Source organism: Apis florea, unplaced genomic scaffold (assembly GCF_048593485.1).
Source record: "Apis florea isolate Af1SG1 unplaced genomic scaffold, ASM4859348v1 contig_2272_pilon, whole genome shotgun sequence".
Classification (NCBI taxonomy): domain Eukaryota; kingdom Metazoa; phylum Arthropoda; class Insecta; order Hymenoptera; family Apidae; genus Apis; species Apis florea.
In genome coordinates this window covers 3647264-3664900 of record NW_028256549.1, presented here as the reverse complement: position 1 = coordinate 3664900, position 17637 = coordinate 3647264, and the positions used below count along the sequence as shown (strand labels likewise).

The 17637-nt window shown below is 41.8% G+C and overlaps 1 protein-coding gene across 2 annotated transcripts in view; it reads right to left on the bottom strand.

Annotated features, from left to right (window-relative positions):
* Positions 1 to 13765, bottom strand: part of heca (hdc homolog, cell cycle regulator) — a 141017-nt gene extending 127252 nt beyond the window's left edge. For both annotated transcript variants that reach the window (XM_086902367.1, XM_003696021.4), the window contains exon 1: positions 11970 to 13765. In XM_086902367.1, coding sequence (XP_086758493.1) covers positions 11970 to 12730 — 761 coding nt within the window. In that variant the 5' untranslated portion in view covers positions 12731 to 13765. The remainder of the gene's footprint in view (positions 1 to 11969) is intronic.
* Between the last annotated feature and the right edge of the window lie 3872 nt (positions 13766 to 17637).

The window sequence follows — 17637 nt, the reverse complement described above, 5'->3', positions numbered from 1 at the left end:
CCGACCTGGTCGTTTGATTCTCGAGGAAGAGGTAAGAAAAGAAGGCCAAGTAACGACAGAACCTGGCAATTCTCTCCTCGAGCCGAAGTGAGCACCGAGGGCACCGAGGAAAGGAAGAAAAATCGGCGTCTCGAGAGGAGTAAACACGACGTTAACAAACCAATTAGCAGTAAACCACCCTCAGGCCCGTAATAATTTACACTCGACTACGCGCGAAATACAGCGCACGATACTTGCAAAAGAAATGACGTAAGAAAGAGAGAGAGAGAGAGAGAGAGAACAGACCTTTCTTTTCTTCTCTCGTCTCTTCCTTTCCTTTTTGCAAGCTCCGAAAACGTGGGGAGAAAAGGGAAACGTGGAAAATCGGACGATGGAACTGAAGATAACGGGAACGCGTAAATAAGGATTCACAATGCAGCTCGAAGGCGTACACATAAGCGCACGAGTGAGACGATGGTTTTTTTGTTCCCGTATATTCCGCGAGGAGTAACCATCCTTCTCCTCCTCCTTCTTCTTTCCTCTCTTCTTTCCAAAGCAGCGGCTGCTGCTTCCTCGCTCTTCCTCCCTTTTTCCTTTTCCTTATCCGTTTTCATCCCTATCTTATGCAGTCGTTGGTCGTCTGGGCCGGAGAAAAATTGCCGATTCGAGAAAGAAGGAAAAGAAGAAACTGCACGAAAAGTCGGTGAATAGAAAGACCAGGAAGATCGAGATTCAGCCGAAACCAAGCGTCACTGAATGAATGAGCGGTGGTGGTGGTGGTTCCTTGGGGAGTATCCGGCAAATCTTTAGCTTTTCTCCTCGTCCTGCCGTATAATGGAGAAACGAGCTATTATTCCGGCTAGATTTTTGTTATACCTTTTTTTTTTCAATGAGCCTTTGCTGCTTTTAACGAGCCGTGAAAAATCGAACGCATCATGCGCGGCGTTCAATTCGAAGATTAATTAAAGAATATCGATATTCAAAGATCGAAGAAAACAATCTTCCAACCAAATTTGAAAACGTACGAGTTTAATTAGGATTTCATTTATACCAGAAGCCCTGGTTCTACTCGAACGATGTATCTTTAGAGAAAAAGAAATCAAAAAACGATTTTCCTTTTTACGACACAAATCGTAGAAAAATTTCTATCGGATCGTAAATGAAAATATTTTCCTATTTCCAGAGAATTAAAGCTCAAAGTCCGTATAAATAACGGAGAGAAAGGTAGCGAAATGTTTAATGCGCTCCTCGAATTAAACCTGGCTCACTGTCACGGCTACCTGAAATCTCTTCTTCTCTCGGTTATCCAGGGTAGACAGGGAGGCATTATGCATTTATATCCTCGACATTGTTCGCCTCTGACACTGTTAGAATATTCCTAGACACGTCCCCGCCTCTATGAGGGCCAACACAATGCTTGAATCTCCCTGTGCACGTATGAACATCACCGGAAAGACCGGCGGAATTTGAAGAACCGACCCCAGCCAGCCTCCTCCTCCTCCTCCTCCCTTAGGAACTCGTCAATTCGCCAAATCCTTGCCTTGGACTACCACCATTCTTGTCGTGGATACGCATAACCTCGCGTGTCACGCGAAATCCTTGTTCTGCATGCGATTCGACCAGGCGCCCCTCCTTTCCTCCCGCCCTTGTTTCGGATGTAACCGAGTTTGTGGCGATCTCGCGACGCCCACGCAACACGCGGAATTTTTTTCGAGAAATTCTTTTCGAAATCACGAGGAAAGAGGTGCACAACACGGAGGAGAATCATCATCGATATTTCTCGAGGAGATTTCGAAAATAATCCGAGAGAGATGAAACGAGGTGACGAAAATAAATACGAATATATTTCAAGGATTATTATTCCTCTTCGAATAAATGGTAATTCTCTTGACATCGGTATTTTTGAATCACTTTGCAACGCAAACGAAACACGTGTCAATAACACGATTTTCAACGGCTCGGATCCATTCATTAAACGGTTACACCGCTCCTCGAGAACACTTTACTAACGCTATACTAAAATTAGTGGCGTGAATAAAAAAAGAAAGAAAGAAATGAAGGGGCGTGGTGCACGCATAATCTGCGGGAGACAATTACGCGAATACGATATTTCACGGTTATCACGGCAATCCTCCCGCCATTCGTTTGTCCACGAATTCCAGAGAGATAAGATCCGATTCGTTTTACAATCAAAACCCCGCCATCCCCGAAACGAACGATTATTTCCCCATGGCGAAAAATCCCCCTCCCCTACCCGACTTATAATCGGCCAGATTTCTATATCTGGTCGACATTTGTTTCCGATTCCCGAAAGTGGCCGGCCAATGGAACCGGTCCGACCGGTTCCCCTCGCTTTCGTCCCGCCCAGATAAACATTTTCGCGATAAAACACTCGGTCGCGTACAATCCGCATCGAAAGAGAGAGCCCCCCCCCCCCCCCCCCCGTTATGTATTTATCGCGTTCGCTCGTGACACACAGCCGATCTCTGTGTGATTTGTCGCCGTTTGAAATTCGATCGCGAGCAAAATTATCTCGCGAAAATAACGGGGAGAACGTGCGAACAGAAGAGAAGACGTTCGAGCATCTTGGAGAGGATGAATTTAACTATTTTTTTTTTTTTTTTAATCGTAAATAATACACGTGGCCGTTTGGTTTTGCAAAAATTTTACACTCTCTCTCTCTCTCTCTCTCTCTCTCTCCTTTGAGAAAAGAAAAATATCAATACGTATTTTTTCATTCTTTTTTTTTTTTTTTAACTAACAAATCAATAACGTAATGTAAAGCTATTCGAGACTGATAACACGTCTATTTTCACAAGAGCGAACGACGCATCGTGTCTTGAAGATAAGAATTATCGGTCGATGAGTTAAGATTAAAGGGAATCGTGTAGAAATTATAATTGATCCCTCGTCAGGATGAAAGATTTCGACTCAAAAAACAACTGACTCACCGCGCAAATATATATATATATATATACTTATTATAATTAGCATATTCCTTTTTTTAATCTCGAGTCAAAGCCAATAATTTCGTAACAAGTTCCTTTTGGGTTCCTTAAAATCGTCCAAACAGGATCTGTCCCTTACAAGATCAACCGGATCAAAGAGAAAGAGAGAGAAAGGGAAGCGTAAAGAAAGAACGAGTCCAGCATTCGTGAATGTTAACACACAACAACGTTGAGAAGAAAAGCCGCTTTCGTTGTTTTTGCTTTATACGATCCGATTCGTTTGCATAAATTTGACAAACACCTCGTTACGAATGCGTCTGCGAAATTCAACCGCGTTGTATATCCGAGTTATTCCAAAAAAAAAAAAAAAAAAAAAAAAAAAGAGGAGGGAGAAGGCAACGAAGTCGAGGAAAGAAGCGTTTCTCTCGGTGAAAGTCCTAAATTAAATTCCATACTCATTACCATACTCGCGTTAATTGCCGGCAAAAGAAGAAAAAGAAAAAGAAGAAGAAAAAAAAATAATAATATGCGAATTTCGCTAATTTTAAAAGCATGGCCGATATCAACTGCGCTCCGTTTATTTTTAAATGGCTTACCATACTCGCTGATTACAAGATGAATCATGCGAGTGCGTTTAAGCGCTCTCTCTCTCTCTCTCTCTCTCTCTCTCTCTCTCTCTCTCTCTCTCTCTCTCTCTCTCTCTCTGTCGAGCAAACTTCGTCTCGGTGGAAGGGAAATAGGAAGTTGGCTAAATTGACTGGTTAAAAATACGCCGATAATAAACTCGTTCTGTTATTATTAACCGCGATATACGAGGAGCGAGAGAGAGAGAGAGAGAGAAACAACGGGGGTGAAAATTTTAAAGCTCGCGGAAACCCCGCCGAGGATATAATAAAGTTTAATCCCTTTATAAACTTTCGCGGCGATGTTTCGTTCGTGAAAAACTGGAAATTAAGGCACACCGACGTGGCGAATAAAGGAAGAGCGAAGAATGCGAAGGAATTTCTTGCATTCTTTTCAATATATGTTGACTCTCTCGTCACTTTATACAGGAATTTTAGAAAAATCGTCACGACCACTCTTTTTATCGTGTTACAAGAAGAGGGCCAAAGGGGATCAGAGAGAAGTTTTTTTACAAAATCATCGCGATAATAACAGAATAGAAGAGGTAGAGAAAAAAATGAAAAATTATTCTCGTTCCGTATAACAACTTTAAAAATTTTTCTAAAAAAAGGAAAAAAACATACACACAGTTGGTCACAGTTACGAAAATACGTTGCATTACCATACGTTGCGCGATACACTCATAGTTATAATAAATAGGTGATAAATAACGGTTGATAAATATTCAACGAGGGGATTAATGCCGATGCTCACGAGATGTGTCAGGTGCAATCGTGTATTCCGAACGTCGACATGGTTGCTTACGTCCGTACTACGAGTACGAGCAATTATTCATCGTCCGAACGAAGGGGTTTCGTCGCGTGCTGCCCGGCCAACGGAAGCGTTTCTGTCGCGTGGTTCCGCGCTGGAACACACGATCATTACGCGGAATCGCCAAGTAATAGTGGAAGTAAGCCGAAAGAAGAAGAGGGAGAGGGATCGGGGAGAGAGAGGAAGGACGAGTTCGGGGATTGACCCTGAACCTCGAGACCCTTCGGGCCGACGAACCGCCCCAAGGATATCTTAAAGACGACGGGGCGAGACACCACGTTTTCGCCTTTTCCTTTTCGGGAATGGAAACTTGGTATAATATTTTGCTCGATAAATGGAGGATATTAAAATTAGTTTGGAAAATAAAAAATCTCTCCGTTTGATCAATTGATAACGTGGATATAAATTTGGAAGATGGAAAAGCGCAGCGTCGATATTGCAAACTATCTTTGCTTCGTCAAGATCGAACAAATTTTCGTATATTTTTAAAACATTTGTATCGGACAAACATTTCGATCGATTATTACTCGCACTCGCGACCGAACGGGACACATTATATCGACTGCTGGCGAGTTATTCCTTTCGTAATTGCCCGATTCGATTTGCGAAGAAAGGGAGAAAGGGATCGAGGTTAATCGAGTCGGCGATAACCAAAAATAGAATTTTTATGGATCGACCGATATTGAAATTTCTCACCGCTCGACGAGCACAAAACGTCCCGTTCGTTTTCCAATTTAACGAGGCGGCTTTTTACTACCGTGTAACCACTCGTGCCCATCCAATGAAAAATATCTTACGAGTGTTACACTTAACGAAGAACAAAGTGTTAATAAATAAAATTTTCTTACGATAGTTATAAAAACGTTCGCATATTATATCACGATATTAGTTCTCCCTTACATAAAATATATCATCAATTATCTTAATAAGCTACTTTCCGATCGTATAAATGTTATCCTCTCTAAGATACAGTACGAGAGATGCATTAACGCGATATATATATATATATACTTCCAAGTTACTCGTTACCTCGTGTTACTTTCCAATTAGAGATCATTCTTGCAGAGAACTTTGAGAGAAATATACGTGCACACCTTAAAAAGCCTATATTTTGCCGATGGATAGTATATATAAATATAACACCTTGTAACGTTCGCACGCGAGCGTATTACCACTTACCTAAGCCTCTCGTAGCGAGAAGAAACGCGCGTGTATGCATTTTCGAAGGGGGCGCCGCCGACCGTTAATACGTAGCTTCGCTCCCCGTTACCAATTATCGTGCGATTAAATGCGATCGTGCGAGTATAATTCGACAGCCACCGGCTACAATTTACCTCGTTACGCCTTCGCATTTTGTTCGCGAGAGAGAGAGAGAGAGCAGAACCGCGCAATTAAAGAATAATAGCGGGGCCGATACTTTGGAAAACGTAGCGAAAGAGTCGAAACGTGCCCAGGGGAATGCCAAAATCGCGTAGTAAACCATTCGTTTCGTTGCTTTTTAATCGACCACGTTTACGGCTCCCCCGTATTTTCCACTTATACGTAATAAATATCTCGTTTATATAATTATCTCGTAAAAATTTGTTCCCATTTAATGGGAACTCTTTTGGAGACACTAAAGCTCGTTGGATTCGAATTTCTCGAACAATTGGATCGTCGAACAATGCGGATTTTAATTGTATAGATTTTTGTCGAGGATCGAAACTTAAAATTTCTTATCGTCAAAGAACTTTTATATTGCTAGAAAAGAAATATAATTTCGAACGGTTCGAATCGCATGAGAATATTGTATCAATAAAATTTTTTTTTTTTACACTAATAATTCACGTTACTTTTCTAACCTTTCCAAAAGGATTAGAATTTTATGCGTATTTTCAATGATCTCGATGTCGTCCGACCTGTATTATTATCTTATATGCGCCGAAGAAATGTGACGATCTTTATATTCGTTTCTACGCAATCCTTTTTCATTTCTATTTATCTGACGCAGTTGTATAAACTTGAGCCGCCTCCTCCTAGCAAGATATAAAACGTTATCGTTATCTTGTAAGTCTACACCTCGATCTCAAGGAAGCGTGCAATTTTAGATCGCGAAACGTAGAATTCTCAGGTGAATGTATACAGGTTCGGTCGACAACATTATGGTAGACGGAATTCCTCGCCTCGACCTCGCGCGGCAGAGTTTTTTTCCCCGAGTAAACGAAATCGAGTTCGAAAGAATTTGAGAAATTTCTCCGAAAACGGATCCTCCTCCTATCCCACCAACAAATATTGCGCCCCCTCTCGAACTTTGAATTAAACCGAGAGGCGCGCACGGAATTTCACCGTCTCGCTGGAAATTCAATAATTCTTCCTTCGAGTGCCACATCCCTCTCTTTCCGAATCCCCTTTAGCCTACGATTCTTTTACACCCAAGAATCGGGATATCTAAATCTTGTACTATCTTCCTAAGATCTTCGAGATCCGTTGAGACAAAAACACGGATAGATCGATTCGAGAAGAGAACATCTTTCTACAATTCTATGCAATGGAGAAACCTCTCCGATATCTCACTCGGCCAAATTTCATATCGTTGGAACGTGACGTTTCACCAGACCTTTGCGTCTTCTTTATTATTAAAAAGATTACGTATTTTTAATTATCAACAACAAGTCGTCACAATTTCCAATTGCACATTGACTTCCATTAACTCGCGTGCATCCCTTATTTACCACCGCGCGGGTTCCTCCACAACAACCCACACTGCCTACTCAACAGACTCTTTGAACTTCCTCCTAACCACAGTCGTCTCTCTGATCTCTCAAAGCGATAATTCGTAGGAGGCCGCAAAGCATTCAAGTTCCATCTCCTCGATGCACACGCATACATTCCCTCCTATCCTGCGAATGGATTAACGAGATCGTAAAACGGGAGTGGGATAAGAAGAATCTACACCCCTGGGTACGAATAATTCCGATGCGAAACGAGGGATGAAGCGAGCGAAAGAGGAACGAAACAATTCGAGAGAGAGAGGGAGAGAAGCGATCATAGAAACGGGTGGTGCAGAATATTCGACTCTCGGTCGTTATTTATTTTCGGTTAAAACGCGAGTAACGCGGCGGGGGAGAAAGGGCGAACCCCTGGGCTCGTCGCACTTCACCGAAAGCGGGATTTATAGGTCGCGTTGCGGCGCCAAAATGTCTCTATATGCGCGGCATAAGGGGGGAGGATGATCGTGGAACCGAGTCTAGATGAAAAAAAAAAAGAATCACGACCGACATAAATTCGAATCGGTTCCATGAAAAAAATATATGCAGAAAATACGCCCCCCTTTCTTATCTATCTCCACGGCATCCTCCTCTTTGATATTAAAAATCAGTCCAATTTTTAATTTTTAATTCTTCCGTGGCACGATTTTGGACTTTTTCCTTTTTTTTTACTGCACGGATCTCCCGTATCTTTTTGGAATAAAAATTAACACTAATTTAATACCCTCGACGATATTATTATTACTATTATTATTTATAAAATTTTATACGAGATACGTACAGAGAATCTTGCAACTTTCAAATTACTTACAAAATTATTTACGAGATAGCTTTCAATTTCACTGGAAGAAACATTGTTATTTGTTGTAAGATAATCCTTAACCCTAATCGATTTGCAGCTGCCCAATTTTCTAATTTTGCAAAAAAGAATCCAGCGCGAACTCGTAATACAAGGAATGGCGTAATTCGAAATAGAAAATTCCACCGAGAGGAATTCTCTCGAAACTTTGGAAAAACATCGAGAAACAATGATCCTTCCCTCGCGAATGAAGGAGGCAGAGGGACTTTTTAACAACATTCTCGGCGCTCGGCCCGTTTAAATACATCGCGGTGGCGTGATTCCATGCAGTTGGCCTTGGAGACTGCTAGAGCGTCAAGCTCCTCTCTTCGCTCGCTGGCCCTGAGGAGGTGGCCACGGTCAAGGCTACGAGCACCCTCTTCTCTCTCTCTCTCTCTCTCTCTTTTCGCCTATTCTTTCTTCCACGCTCTTCTTCTTCTCTCCGTTCTCTCTTTCTTCTTCTCAGCGCGCTATACTCGTTCTATCCAATCGCGACCAATACCAACGCGCGCCTACTACTTGCACACACATCGACAGAGGGAGAAGAAATCGTGAGGAAGAGGAGCCTACTAAACACTCTCCTTTCGATGCACGTGAACCGTAGAGAGACTGCGAAATATCTGGCGAAGCGATTCGCATCGGCGCGTTCGAAACGAAAACCTTACCAACTCTCCCCCCCCCCTTCTTCTTGCATTATACGTGCCTCGTCTCGATCGAGATAAAGGGGATGGCGGCCCTGGATCCAACGATGCACGAATTTCCGACCTTCCTGCACACCCTCGCGGAATAAGATCACCGATCCCGATAACATGGTGAAAATAAATAATTTGCACGATGGAGAATCGGGTCGGAGATAAAGGGTTTATCAGATCCGAGGAGTACGTTAGCGTGAACCGTTGCCGCAATTTGAGTTAAACATCGGCTTGTGCAACAACAACACGGATGACATCGCGAACCAACGAGGAATGGGAGGGATTGTTAAACGTTGCGATTACGATTGCGATCAACGACGAACAGCAAAGATATAATTGTAATATTGTCGTAAAAATGAGAAGAAACTGAATTCTAAAAATTTATCGATCTTGAATAAATGTTAATTTTTAACGCTTTGTGGTAGGAATCCGATCGAGAAAAGGAAAAAATTCATGAATATATATAAAAGTTTGACACGCACAGAAAATATATTGAAGATTTGAACAGGGTCTGTTCATCGAACAGTAGAAAATAAACAGAAATAGGACAGGTTCCAAGACCGGATCTAAATATAGTTATATAGTGCGTATACCATGGGTGGGGCATTCTTGTAATCTTCTCGCCCTTTCCATCCTTCCTCTCCTCGCCAGAACAGCTCTAGGAAACGACCTATGACCTCCATATAACCTATACATAAACGACCTACGCGTCCCAGAAAACGGACCTCCAACGTTCATTCACGTCCTTCGAACGAGCATCCAGAAAAGACTTTCCTTACCGACGTACGGGAGAAGATATTTGATTTTTCTCTCCGCGTTCCAAGATCCCTCCAAGATCCTCCTCCTCCATCCTATCTCTATAATCGTAATATTTTTCCACAGTTTTCAATTTCACTCTTTCAATAATATAACGCGGCTTCGGTTCGATTGCCAGAGTGGAAAACAATATTTATATGGAAATAGAGAGGAGAAGAAGAATGAAGAGAAGGATCGATTAAACATTTTGTTTTCCCTTGTCCATCTTTCAAGACCAGCAGCGCGACAAAGGGAACGAGTACAAGGTAAAGAAAAAAAGAGCCTGGAAGCGAAGCCGGCTATCTACGATTTAGATCTTCGGTCGGTCCTTTGAAAGATGCGAACGAGGATCGAATTACCGCCTCAATTCATGCGTGAATTTCTGCGTGGTCGAATATGTCGCGTGTTTCAAAGTGCCGCCGATCTTCCCGAACGGACGTGTATCGAAAACTTTACGCCGTCGATACGGCGATTACACGTATACAAGGTGTAGGTCTTTTTCTGCGAGTCCAAAAGAAGAATAGCGTTGTCTTTTGTAAATATTGTAACAACGTTAAAATTAAATAATTCGCGATGAATGACGCGGAGAGATTTTTGGCAACGATAAAAGTTGAAAAAGATGAAAATTGCAAAGAAATTACTAAACCGATTTCGACGATACAATAACAGCCGATATCTTGGTATCTATTGTTGTAACAATAGGTACAATTCACCATTGTAATTTCAATCCGTTGTTTTATACTTCGTATTCCGAAGGAAACGGAAAAGTTGTTCGGAATCTTATTCGAGAATATTTAAAAATCGTCTTCACCGAAGTGGAATAACTGCGCAAAAGTCGAAAGAAACTAATATACCATTGCAAACTGCCGCCGCGAACATTTATAAAATAGTGAAATTGAAATTTAATCCGGATATGGCTTCGTCCAAGGCTCGAGTTCCCTTTGTACTTGACCGAACATAAAAAATGACGGTGAATGAAAGAGAAAGAGGACCGAGAGAGCTAAAATAAACGTATCTCCTTCGTTACGCGGTGTGTCAAAGGGAATATCTCGATTGGTAGGGACGACTACCGGCCACTTATGTCGTACACATCGTTCTCGATTAGTTATCCAACTTTTACTTCAGCCTTGATCCGGCCGACTAACATTGTAATGACATCAAAGACTCGTATACCGTCATCTGCAAAATCTTTGATGTTGCTAAAATGTTACGATCGATTGAATCGCGGCTACAAGAGAAATCACTCTTGTATCTTGCGATCAAACACCTTGAATCTCGAAAAATTTCGCCTTCCAGTATTACAAGAGAGGAGGGGACCGCGTTTTCCGTCATTTGGCCACCATCTGGCTCCTTCGACGAAACTATTTCGCGAAATATCGTTTTTCTCTCCTTTCGTCTCGCGACCGCGATTATTTATAGTCGTGTATATATATATATATATATATATATATATATGTATGTATATATATTACAAAGAGAAACAACTCCACCGCCTCAAGAAATGAAAATATTCTGGAACCGCCTTTTTTATACGAGCTTCAAAATCGCGCTATAAAAGAAGGAAGCATGTGCTTTCCATACGGAATACGTTCCGTACGCTTTAACCCCCTGGAAATACGATGTTTCCCTTCCTCTTGCCCTTGCGTCCCCTCGTTCCTAGATGGTGAACTTTAACACGACACCTTCGAGAGCGTGACAAAAGCTCTATATCGAAAATCCTTGAAAATCCTATCCTCCTTACCCTCGCATTTATCATTTCTGTCTTCTTTCAAAGGTATAAAAATGACAGCAGGAAGCTACTGTAAAGATATATAGGGTAGTTCAATTTTATCTATCTCGAAACGTAGCGAGCGTATTTCAAGGTCACGTAGTTTTTCTAAAAAAAAATTATTTTGACGATTTAGCTCTATTATTATTATTATTATTATTATTATTAACGTGGAATATAATATATAGAGAAGAGAATGAATAACGAGAATTCGAAAGAAACCTGTTATCGTCATTGAAACCAGTCAACAAGACTTTGAAGAAGTTTGCGTGGGAGAGAAACGTGACTACTATGATAAGGGATTGCGATAATTGTATTCTTACACGTTGCCCTCACAGTGGACCTCACAGGAAGCTATCAGTATCGTGACCGTTAGGCCAATTATTGTTTGTAACAAGCCGGCCAACTTTTTCTTCCTTCCCTATCCCTCGATCCTCGATACCACGAATTCGAAACGATTCGAAACAAAAATTAACCTAGACACTCGATAATATTACTTTTCCTATGAATTATAATATATAGATATAATTGATTCTTGAACAACGCGATTTGAATTACGCAGATTTAATTAAATGCAATCTTTAATCCTTCGATTATTAAATTTCGTTTCCATAAAATGACAGTATACGTAATATATAAAATAAGGTTCAAGAAAGTAAGTCATTGTAATTAATCTATCAACTACCAGGGGGAGCCATATTCTAACCTAACCGCGTCAGAAACCAATGGTATGAGAAAAAAGATACGAGAAAAAAAGTAAAGACTCACCGAGCTCGATCACTGAAGAAATCAACCTTGCTCTTCTTCTTCATCATAACCTGCGGTTGATGAAGAGGGCTAACACTGGGCTCGCTGGTTGCCGGTGGTGAGCTCGAACCGGTGCTAGATGACAGGGAACCAGCCCTTCCACGACCGGATTCGATCAACTGCGCCTCGGTAGTACCACGACCATTCGTCGAAACGTGATTGCCGTGGCTCGGAGGTCCGGCCGAAACAGCTAACGTAGGCCTGGTATTTTGTCGATTACGTCGTTTCTTCTTCTTCGCTTCGTTCTCATCTTGTCGATTTCCAGGCGCGTTCCCCGTTCCCGGTGGCATCCAATCCAAATCTTTCTTCAAATGTCCACGACCGCATCGACAACCGCACGCTTTAAACGCCAGATCGTAACCCTTTTTCGTCCACAAATTTTGATGGCGCTGTCGTTCGGACCAGCTACGGGCGCGTCCACAACTCTTCAAATAGGTGAGTACGGTCTGCTCCCAGGCGTCGAAACACTCGCGATGCATGAACTGACCGACCGGGCAACTATCGTTGTTGCACGTCACCTTGACCGCGTCATGTAGAGCGTTTAAGCGAATTAAAGCATCGCCTCGGAGGCATTCACCGGTAGGCGTACAGCAACGAGTCGTTTGATTCTGTGTTAGCAGGTTGTTCTCCATCGTGTCGTGTATACCACCGCCACCGGCTCCTCCTCCACCGTTCTCCATCAATACACCAGCGTGGCCGTTTGCGTGACGCCGTGGTGCCATCACTTCCTCTTCCCGGATCGGTGTCAAACACACCCTTGTGTTTTTCGCCGTTTCTTGCAATTGGTTCACCGCGAACCACACACCGATGTGCCTTCTTGTGTCGGTAAACAACTCGGAGAAATTAGGTAAATGACACAGATGTAAAGATAATCGACCAATCGCGAGACTTGCTCGTCGTTACACAACGCTTCACGTACGGTTATTTTCTATTCTTTCATCTTTACACAATTCCCGCGTCTTTGCTGTGTTGTCACACACACACCCATTCAATGACTGGTTCGATGTTTCGCCAAGTGGCGCGTAATAAATTGCAGAGAGACACGCAGCGGATATGTCTGGTACTTGAGAAAAAAAGGCGGGCAATAACGAGAAAACCGCGCTGCGTCAATTGGCGATATTTGAAAAGATGCCCAGATAAAGTATCGTTCGATGTTTGTTTCGACACGAGAACGGCGAATAAAAACAACGGTGGTCACTCCAGGCACGAGCTTGAGATATCACTATAAACAATGGCTACGATTCGATTTCTAAAACTATTCTCTTCAGTTGTGGCGTGATGTGTTTCGTGTACCAAAGTCAAGGTCAGCGTGGTTCCGCGACGCCACGTCGCGGTAGATTCGGTGAAGTCTTTTCGACGATTTGTTTCTTCGAACGACGATTATCCGCACAAAAATGCGTGTATATAATCAACAAAGATCTCGGATCACTTTCGAATTAACAATTTCGAACGACGATGATTCTCTAAACGATACGTTCGGGCAAATGTGTCGAGCCGCTCTCGTTCGTCGAATGTCAGGGTCACCGGCGCAAAGCGCGCGCAGCGTGGAACGCAATTTTCGATCGAAGTTTCGTGACGCGTTCCCTGGTTTGCTCACTCAAACGAAAGAGACGACAATGACTACGATCCAAGCCATACGCACACCAAAGCTCCGCTTTCTTCTCTTTTCTTTTTCTCTCGTGCCACACGGAGAGTCCACGACGAAAAACACTTGCTCGCACGTAGGGTGCACCAGTCACTGAGCGCCGGCGACGACAGCGTGCCGGCTGCCGTGGCTCGGCGGCGGGCGAGCGCGAAAGTGAGGCCCCATTGGGTGAAAGCGAAAGCAGCATGGTGGGGGTCACGGCTAGCGCGCCAATCGATGCGCGCCGTTGTCGTCCCTCCGACGGGCGCACGCTACCTCTCTATGTTTCCTTCCTTCTCTGACTGTTACGTCTATCCAGCTCACACTCACACCGGCGCTGCATACACGAGCGCGCGTTTTACTTTTCGAAGCCGGCGAGGAGGCTTGCGAATAATCCTCGATATGCGTGTGTGCGTACATAGAGGAATATATGTGTGACACTACAGGGTTTCGACGTATCTTTCGAATTTATTCACAAATCTTAATGAGATAATGCTCTATAAATTGAAAATTCATTTTTTACCGAATTCAAATTTCATCGTAAGGGGAAAGCAGGTTGAACGATTTGAAAGGAAACACTAGAGACACGGAAATTTGTGGAATTAACGTAGTTAGAAATGGCGATCGTGAATCAAGTATAGTGTTGAATTCCTTCTTTTTTTTATACCTTTATAGTAAGGTTTCGTATCGACCAATACACATGGGAACATTTCAATCTCGTTACATCGTGTCACATAAAAAACCTTTCAGTGTCGAGTACGGTGTATCGTTGAAAGTTTTCGCGAGTTTCTCTATCGGTTCGGTTCAACTATTTGCGACGTAACTGTACGTAGAGTATACATGCTTAATTTCACGTATATATTTCTAATTAGCAATAACTCAAAATATGTATACCAACGTACCAATGATAAGCAGATATATTCTACGTATATCCAAGTTATTCGTAAAATTCATCGTATCATTTATACTTCTAGACTTTTCGACCAAGAGAAGAGAACGTTCTAAAAATGTTTCTTCGAAATGTATCGCGTGTTCTTGCGGTCAGTAAATATGGTGCTCGGGTGACAGTATACACTACGTTCGCTACAGTTCGTTTTTCACGAATGTAACTTTTGTCGTGTGTACCTTTGTTTCGAGGGATCACAGGGTATGAAACAGCTCTGTGCTCCACAAGGTGTAAATATTTACGTCTCTGGCCCTTGGGTATATTACATCGAAATTCTAGAGAGAACGGTCGTCGTTCTTTTTGCGTCGCAGTTGAACTTGTACGACAATTTGTGTATTTTTGCAATGTGAACTTTTTTACGCAGTTCGTATCTTAATATCGCATGCGGTGTAAATTTTGATGATATATCGAGTAATATTCATTTGTGACGCAATCGTAAATGTTTTTCAAGATTATGCATTAGTATTGTTTATGATATCGATATCGACATTCAAATAAAAGTACATTTAAAGACTAATTCGGCCATATTGAATTTTAATCGAATCCGTTATCGTTTCGAGTGTGCTGTGTATGTATCTGATTCACATTTTGAATATTTTAAATATCGTTTTCGAGTTATTTTGTTCATTTTTGAAAAAGAATTCAACTATTTTTCCATTTTAACCAAGATTAATACATGTAAGTACAATATATATATATACATATATATACTATATAAGTACGTCAATTTTTTGTGACTAGTTCAAAGACCGACGAATCACGATTATTACGCGTAACGATTACACTATTGTTCATAACGAATGACGATAACTCATCGAATTCATCTCTCGATTCGCGCGAAAAACAGCATCATGTTTACTTCATTCTACTCGCGATCTGAAAATATCATGAATACGTTTATTGATAAATAGATCCTAACCCCTTATATCTGTTTCATTACTCGCGATTCACTCTATCATTTTCTCTTTTTTTTTCTTTCGTGTTGGTTATCGAAATTCTTCTGACAAGGGACAAACAACGTACAGATATAATAATAGACTTGTGTTGTGCTTTTCTCTTATCGTATGCGTTCAACTTATCTGCAACGAAGGTCACTAAATGGCAAAGATTTCTGTCGTTGGTAGGCCAAATAAGAAATAATCGATACAAAAATAAATCATAACAGAAACGTGACGTGAATTGTCGCCTGATTTCGTATGTAGTTAACCTAACTTTTTGCCCATTTCATTTTATCGACTGCGTCGTAGATCTTGGAAAAGAATTATAGCGAGAAATAAAAAGAGAAAAGAAAGTGGAGAGGCACGATATTATCGTGAATACCAATGACTGCAACGAGAAGTTTTATCACTTTACGTGTTTGCGCGTGCACGCATATTGCATTATCGACACCTACACACGTGTCTATCATGCGAAAGATCATCGTTGCGGACGAAAGTTCTCAGTATCGATATTATCGATGACTAACAAAACGACGTGACCCTGATTTCATCGATAGGATCAAGCGTAAGAAATTTGTCGTTATTTTTTGATTATTCCCACGAACACCACGCGTCGAGAACATCCGCTATTTAACGCACAATAACAAAGAGTCGATTTTTGCCTCGACTATCAACTGGTCTGTGCTCGTGCGAGTGAAAAGCATGCGGCGGCGATCTGGCTCCTGGGACACCAGCGAAACGAGATACGTATTAGATTACGTTGCATAATTTTATCGGCGATCGTAAAACTGTTACGAAACATGAGACTCCCAATTCTCTAACAACGTGAGCCATAAATAACGCCTGTTGATCAAAATAACGTCAACCCATCCTTAACTCTGTCTTCTTGCTACGCGTGAAGGATATGTATTTATATTTTATCGATCATACCTCTGGGAATTCTCATGTAAAAAATAAAATATGATTCTCTTGGTATACATAAAGATACACGTAATATAATAATAGTTATAAAAGATATTTGCGCATAATTTTTTTTTTCTACGTATTTCTTTCGTATGAAAATATATAAGTAATATTAATTGATACGAAATGAATGAACTTGAATTTGATTAATCAATATATAAATGTTAATAAACATAACGATGTGCAAATATTTTTTCTCAGCCATACATAGATATATGTGTAGAACATGTATGTACGTAACGCGAAGCCCATTAGCTTAACGTTCTAAGTAAACATCAAGTAGATACAAAACAATCGTCACGTTCTTTTTCTCTTCTTTTTATTTTTTTTTTTTTTTTTTTTAACATTCCACAAGCGTGTCGAGGAAAATCAAGCAGATATTCCACGATTCTCACGTGACAAACAACCGACCGTAATAAATAAATGCTTGGTTCTCGATTATTCGTGTATTCGCACGACCGGAGACCGGAGACGAATCCGATTCGTTCGTGACAATGAATCCCCGGTGTTTAGATGGAATCCGTGTAAATATTATATCGGAGGTAAGAGGCATAGAATAACGGGGAATTCAGGCCAGTGTGGTGGTTGAATTTCGCCATGGTTATACACGGTGTAGGGTGAACGAAAAAGGGAGGGGGTTACCATCCCGGTAACACGAGGTCGAGGCATCCGAAAAAGGATAATCCAGCATCCTCGAGAGGACCCCGCATGAAAAAGTTGTTTTGATCGTTTCGGGTTTCTAGGACGGTGACCGTGAATGAGGCTTTAGCCGGTATATACGATTCGAGGGGGGGGGGGGAGGGTTTTGCAGGGGGAGAACCAGATGTCACTGAAAGAAACCCGGCCTATCCCGTTTCGTTCGCGCGCACGAGGAGAAGTGCTGGGGTGCGCGATTAAAAAAACCCAAGAGGGATAGGAAGGAAAACGTAGAATCGTAGCTCGAAAGCGACAGGAGACAATTGGAACGGAAGAAAAATTTCTTTTGTTCGAAAACGGGCCGATCCCCACTGCGTCACTCTTCCGAGAAAGGAGTAACGAAGATTAATAATTTCCTACTCGCCTCCTCCTTTAACTAGCTTAAAGCCGCCGTGTCGACATCTGTTACATCCGTTCGAGGAAGAAATAAGAAGGAAAAACGGAACGGTGGTATGGTTGTGG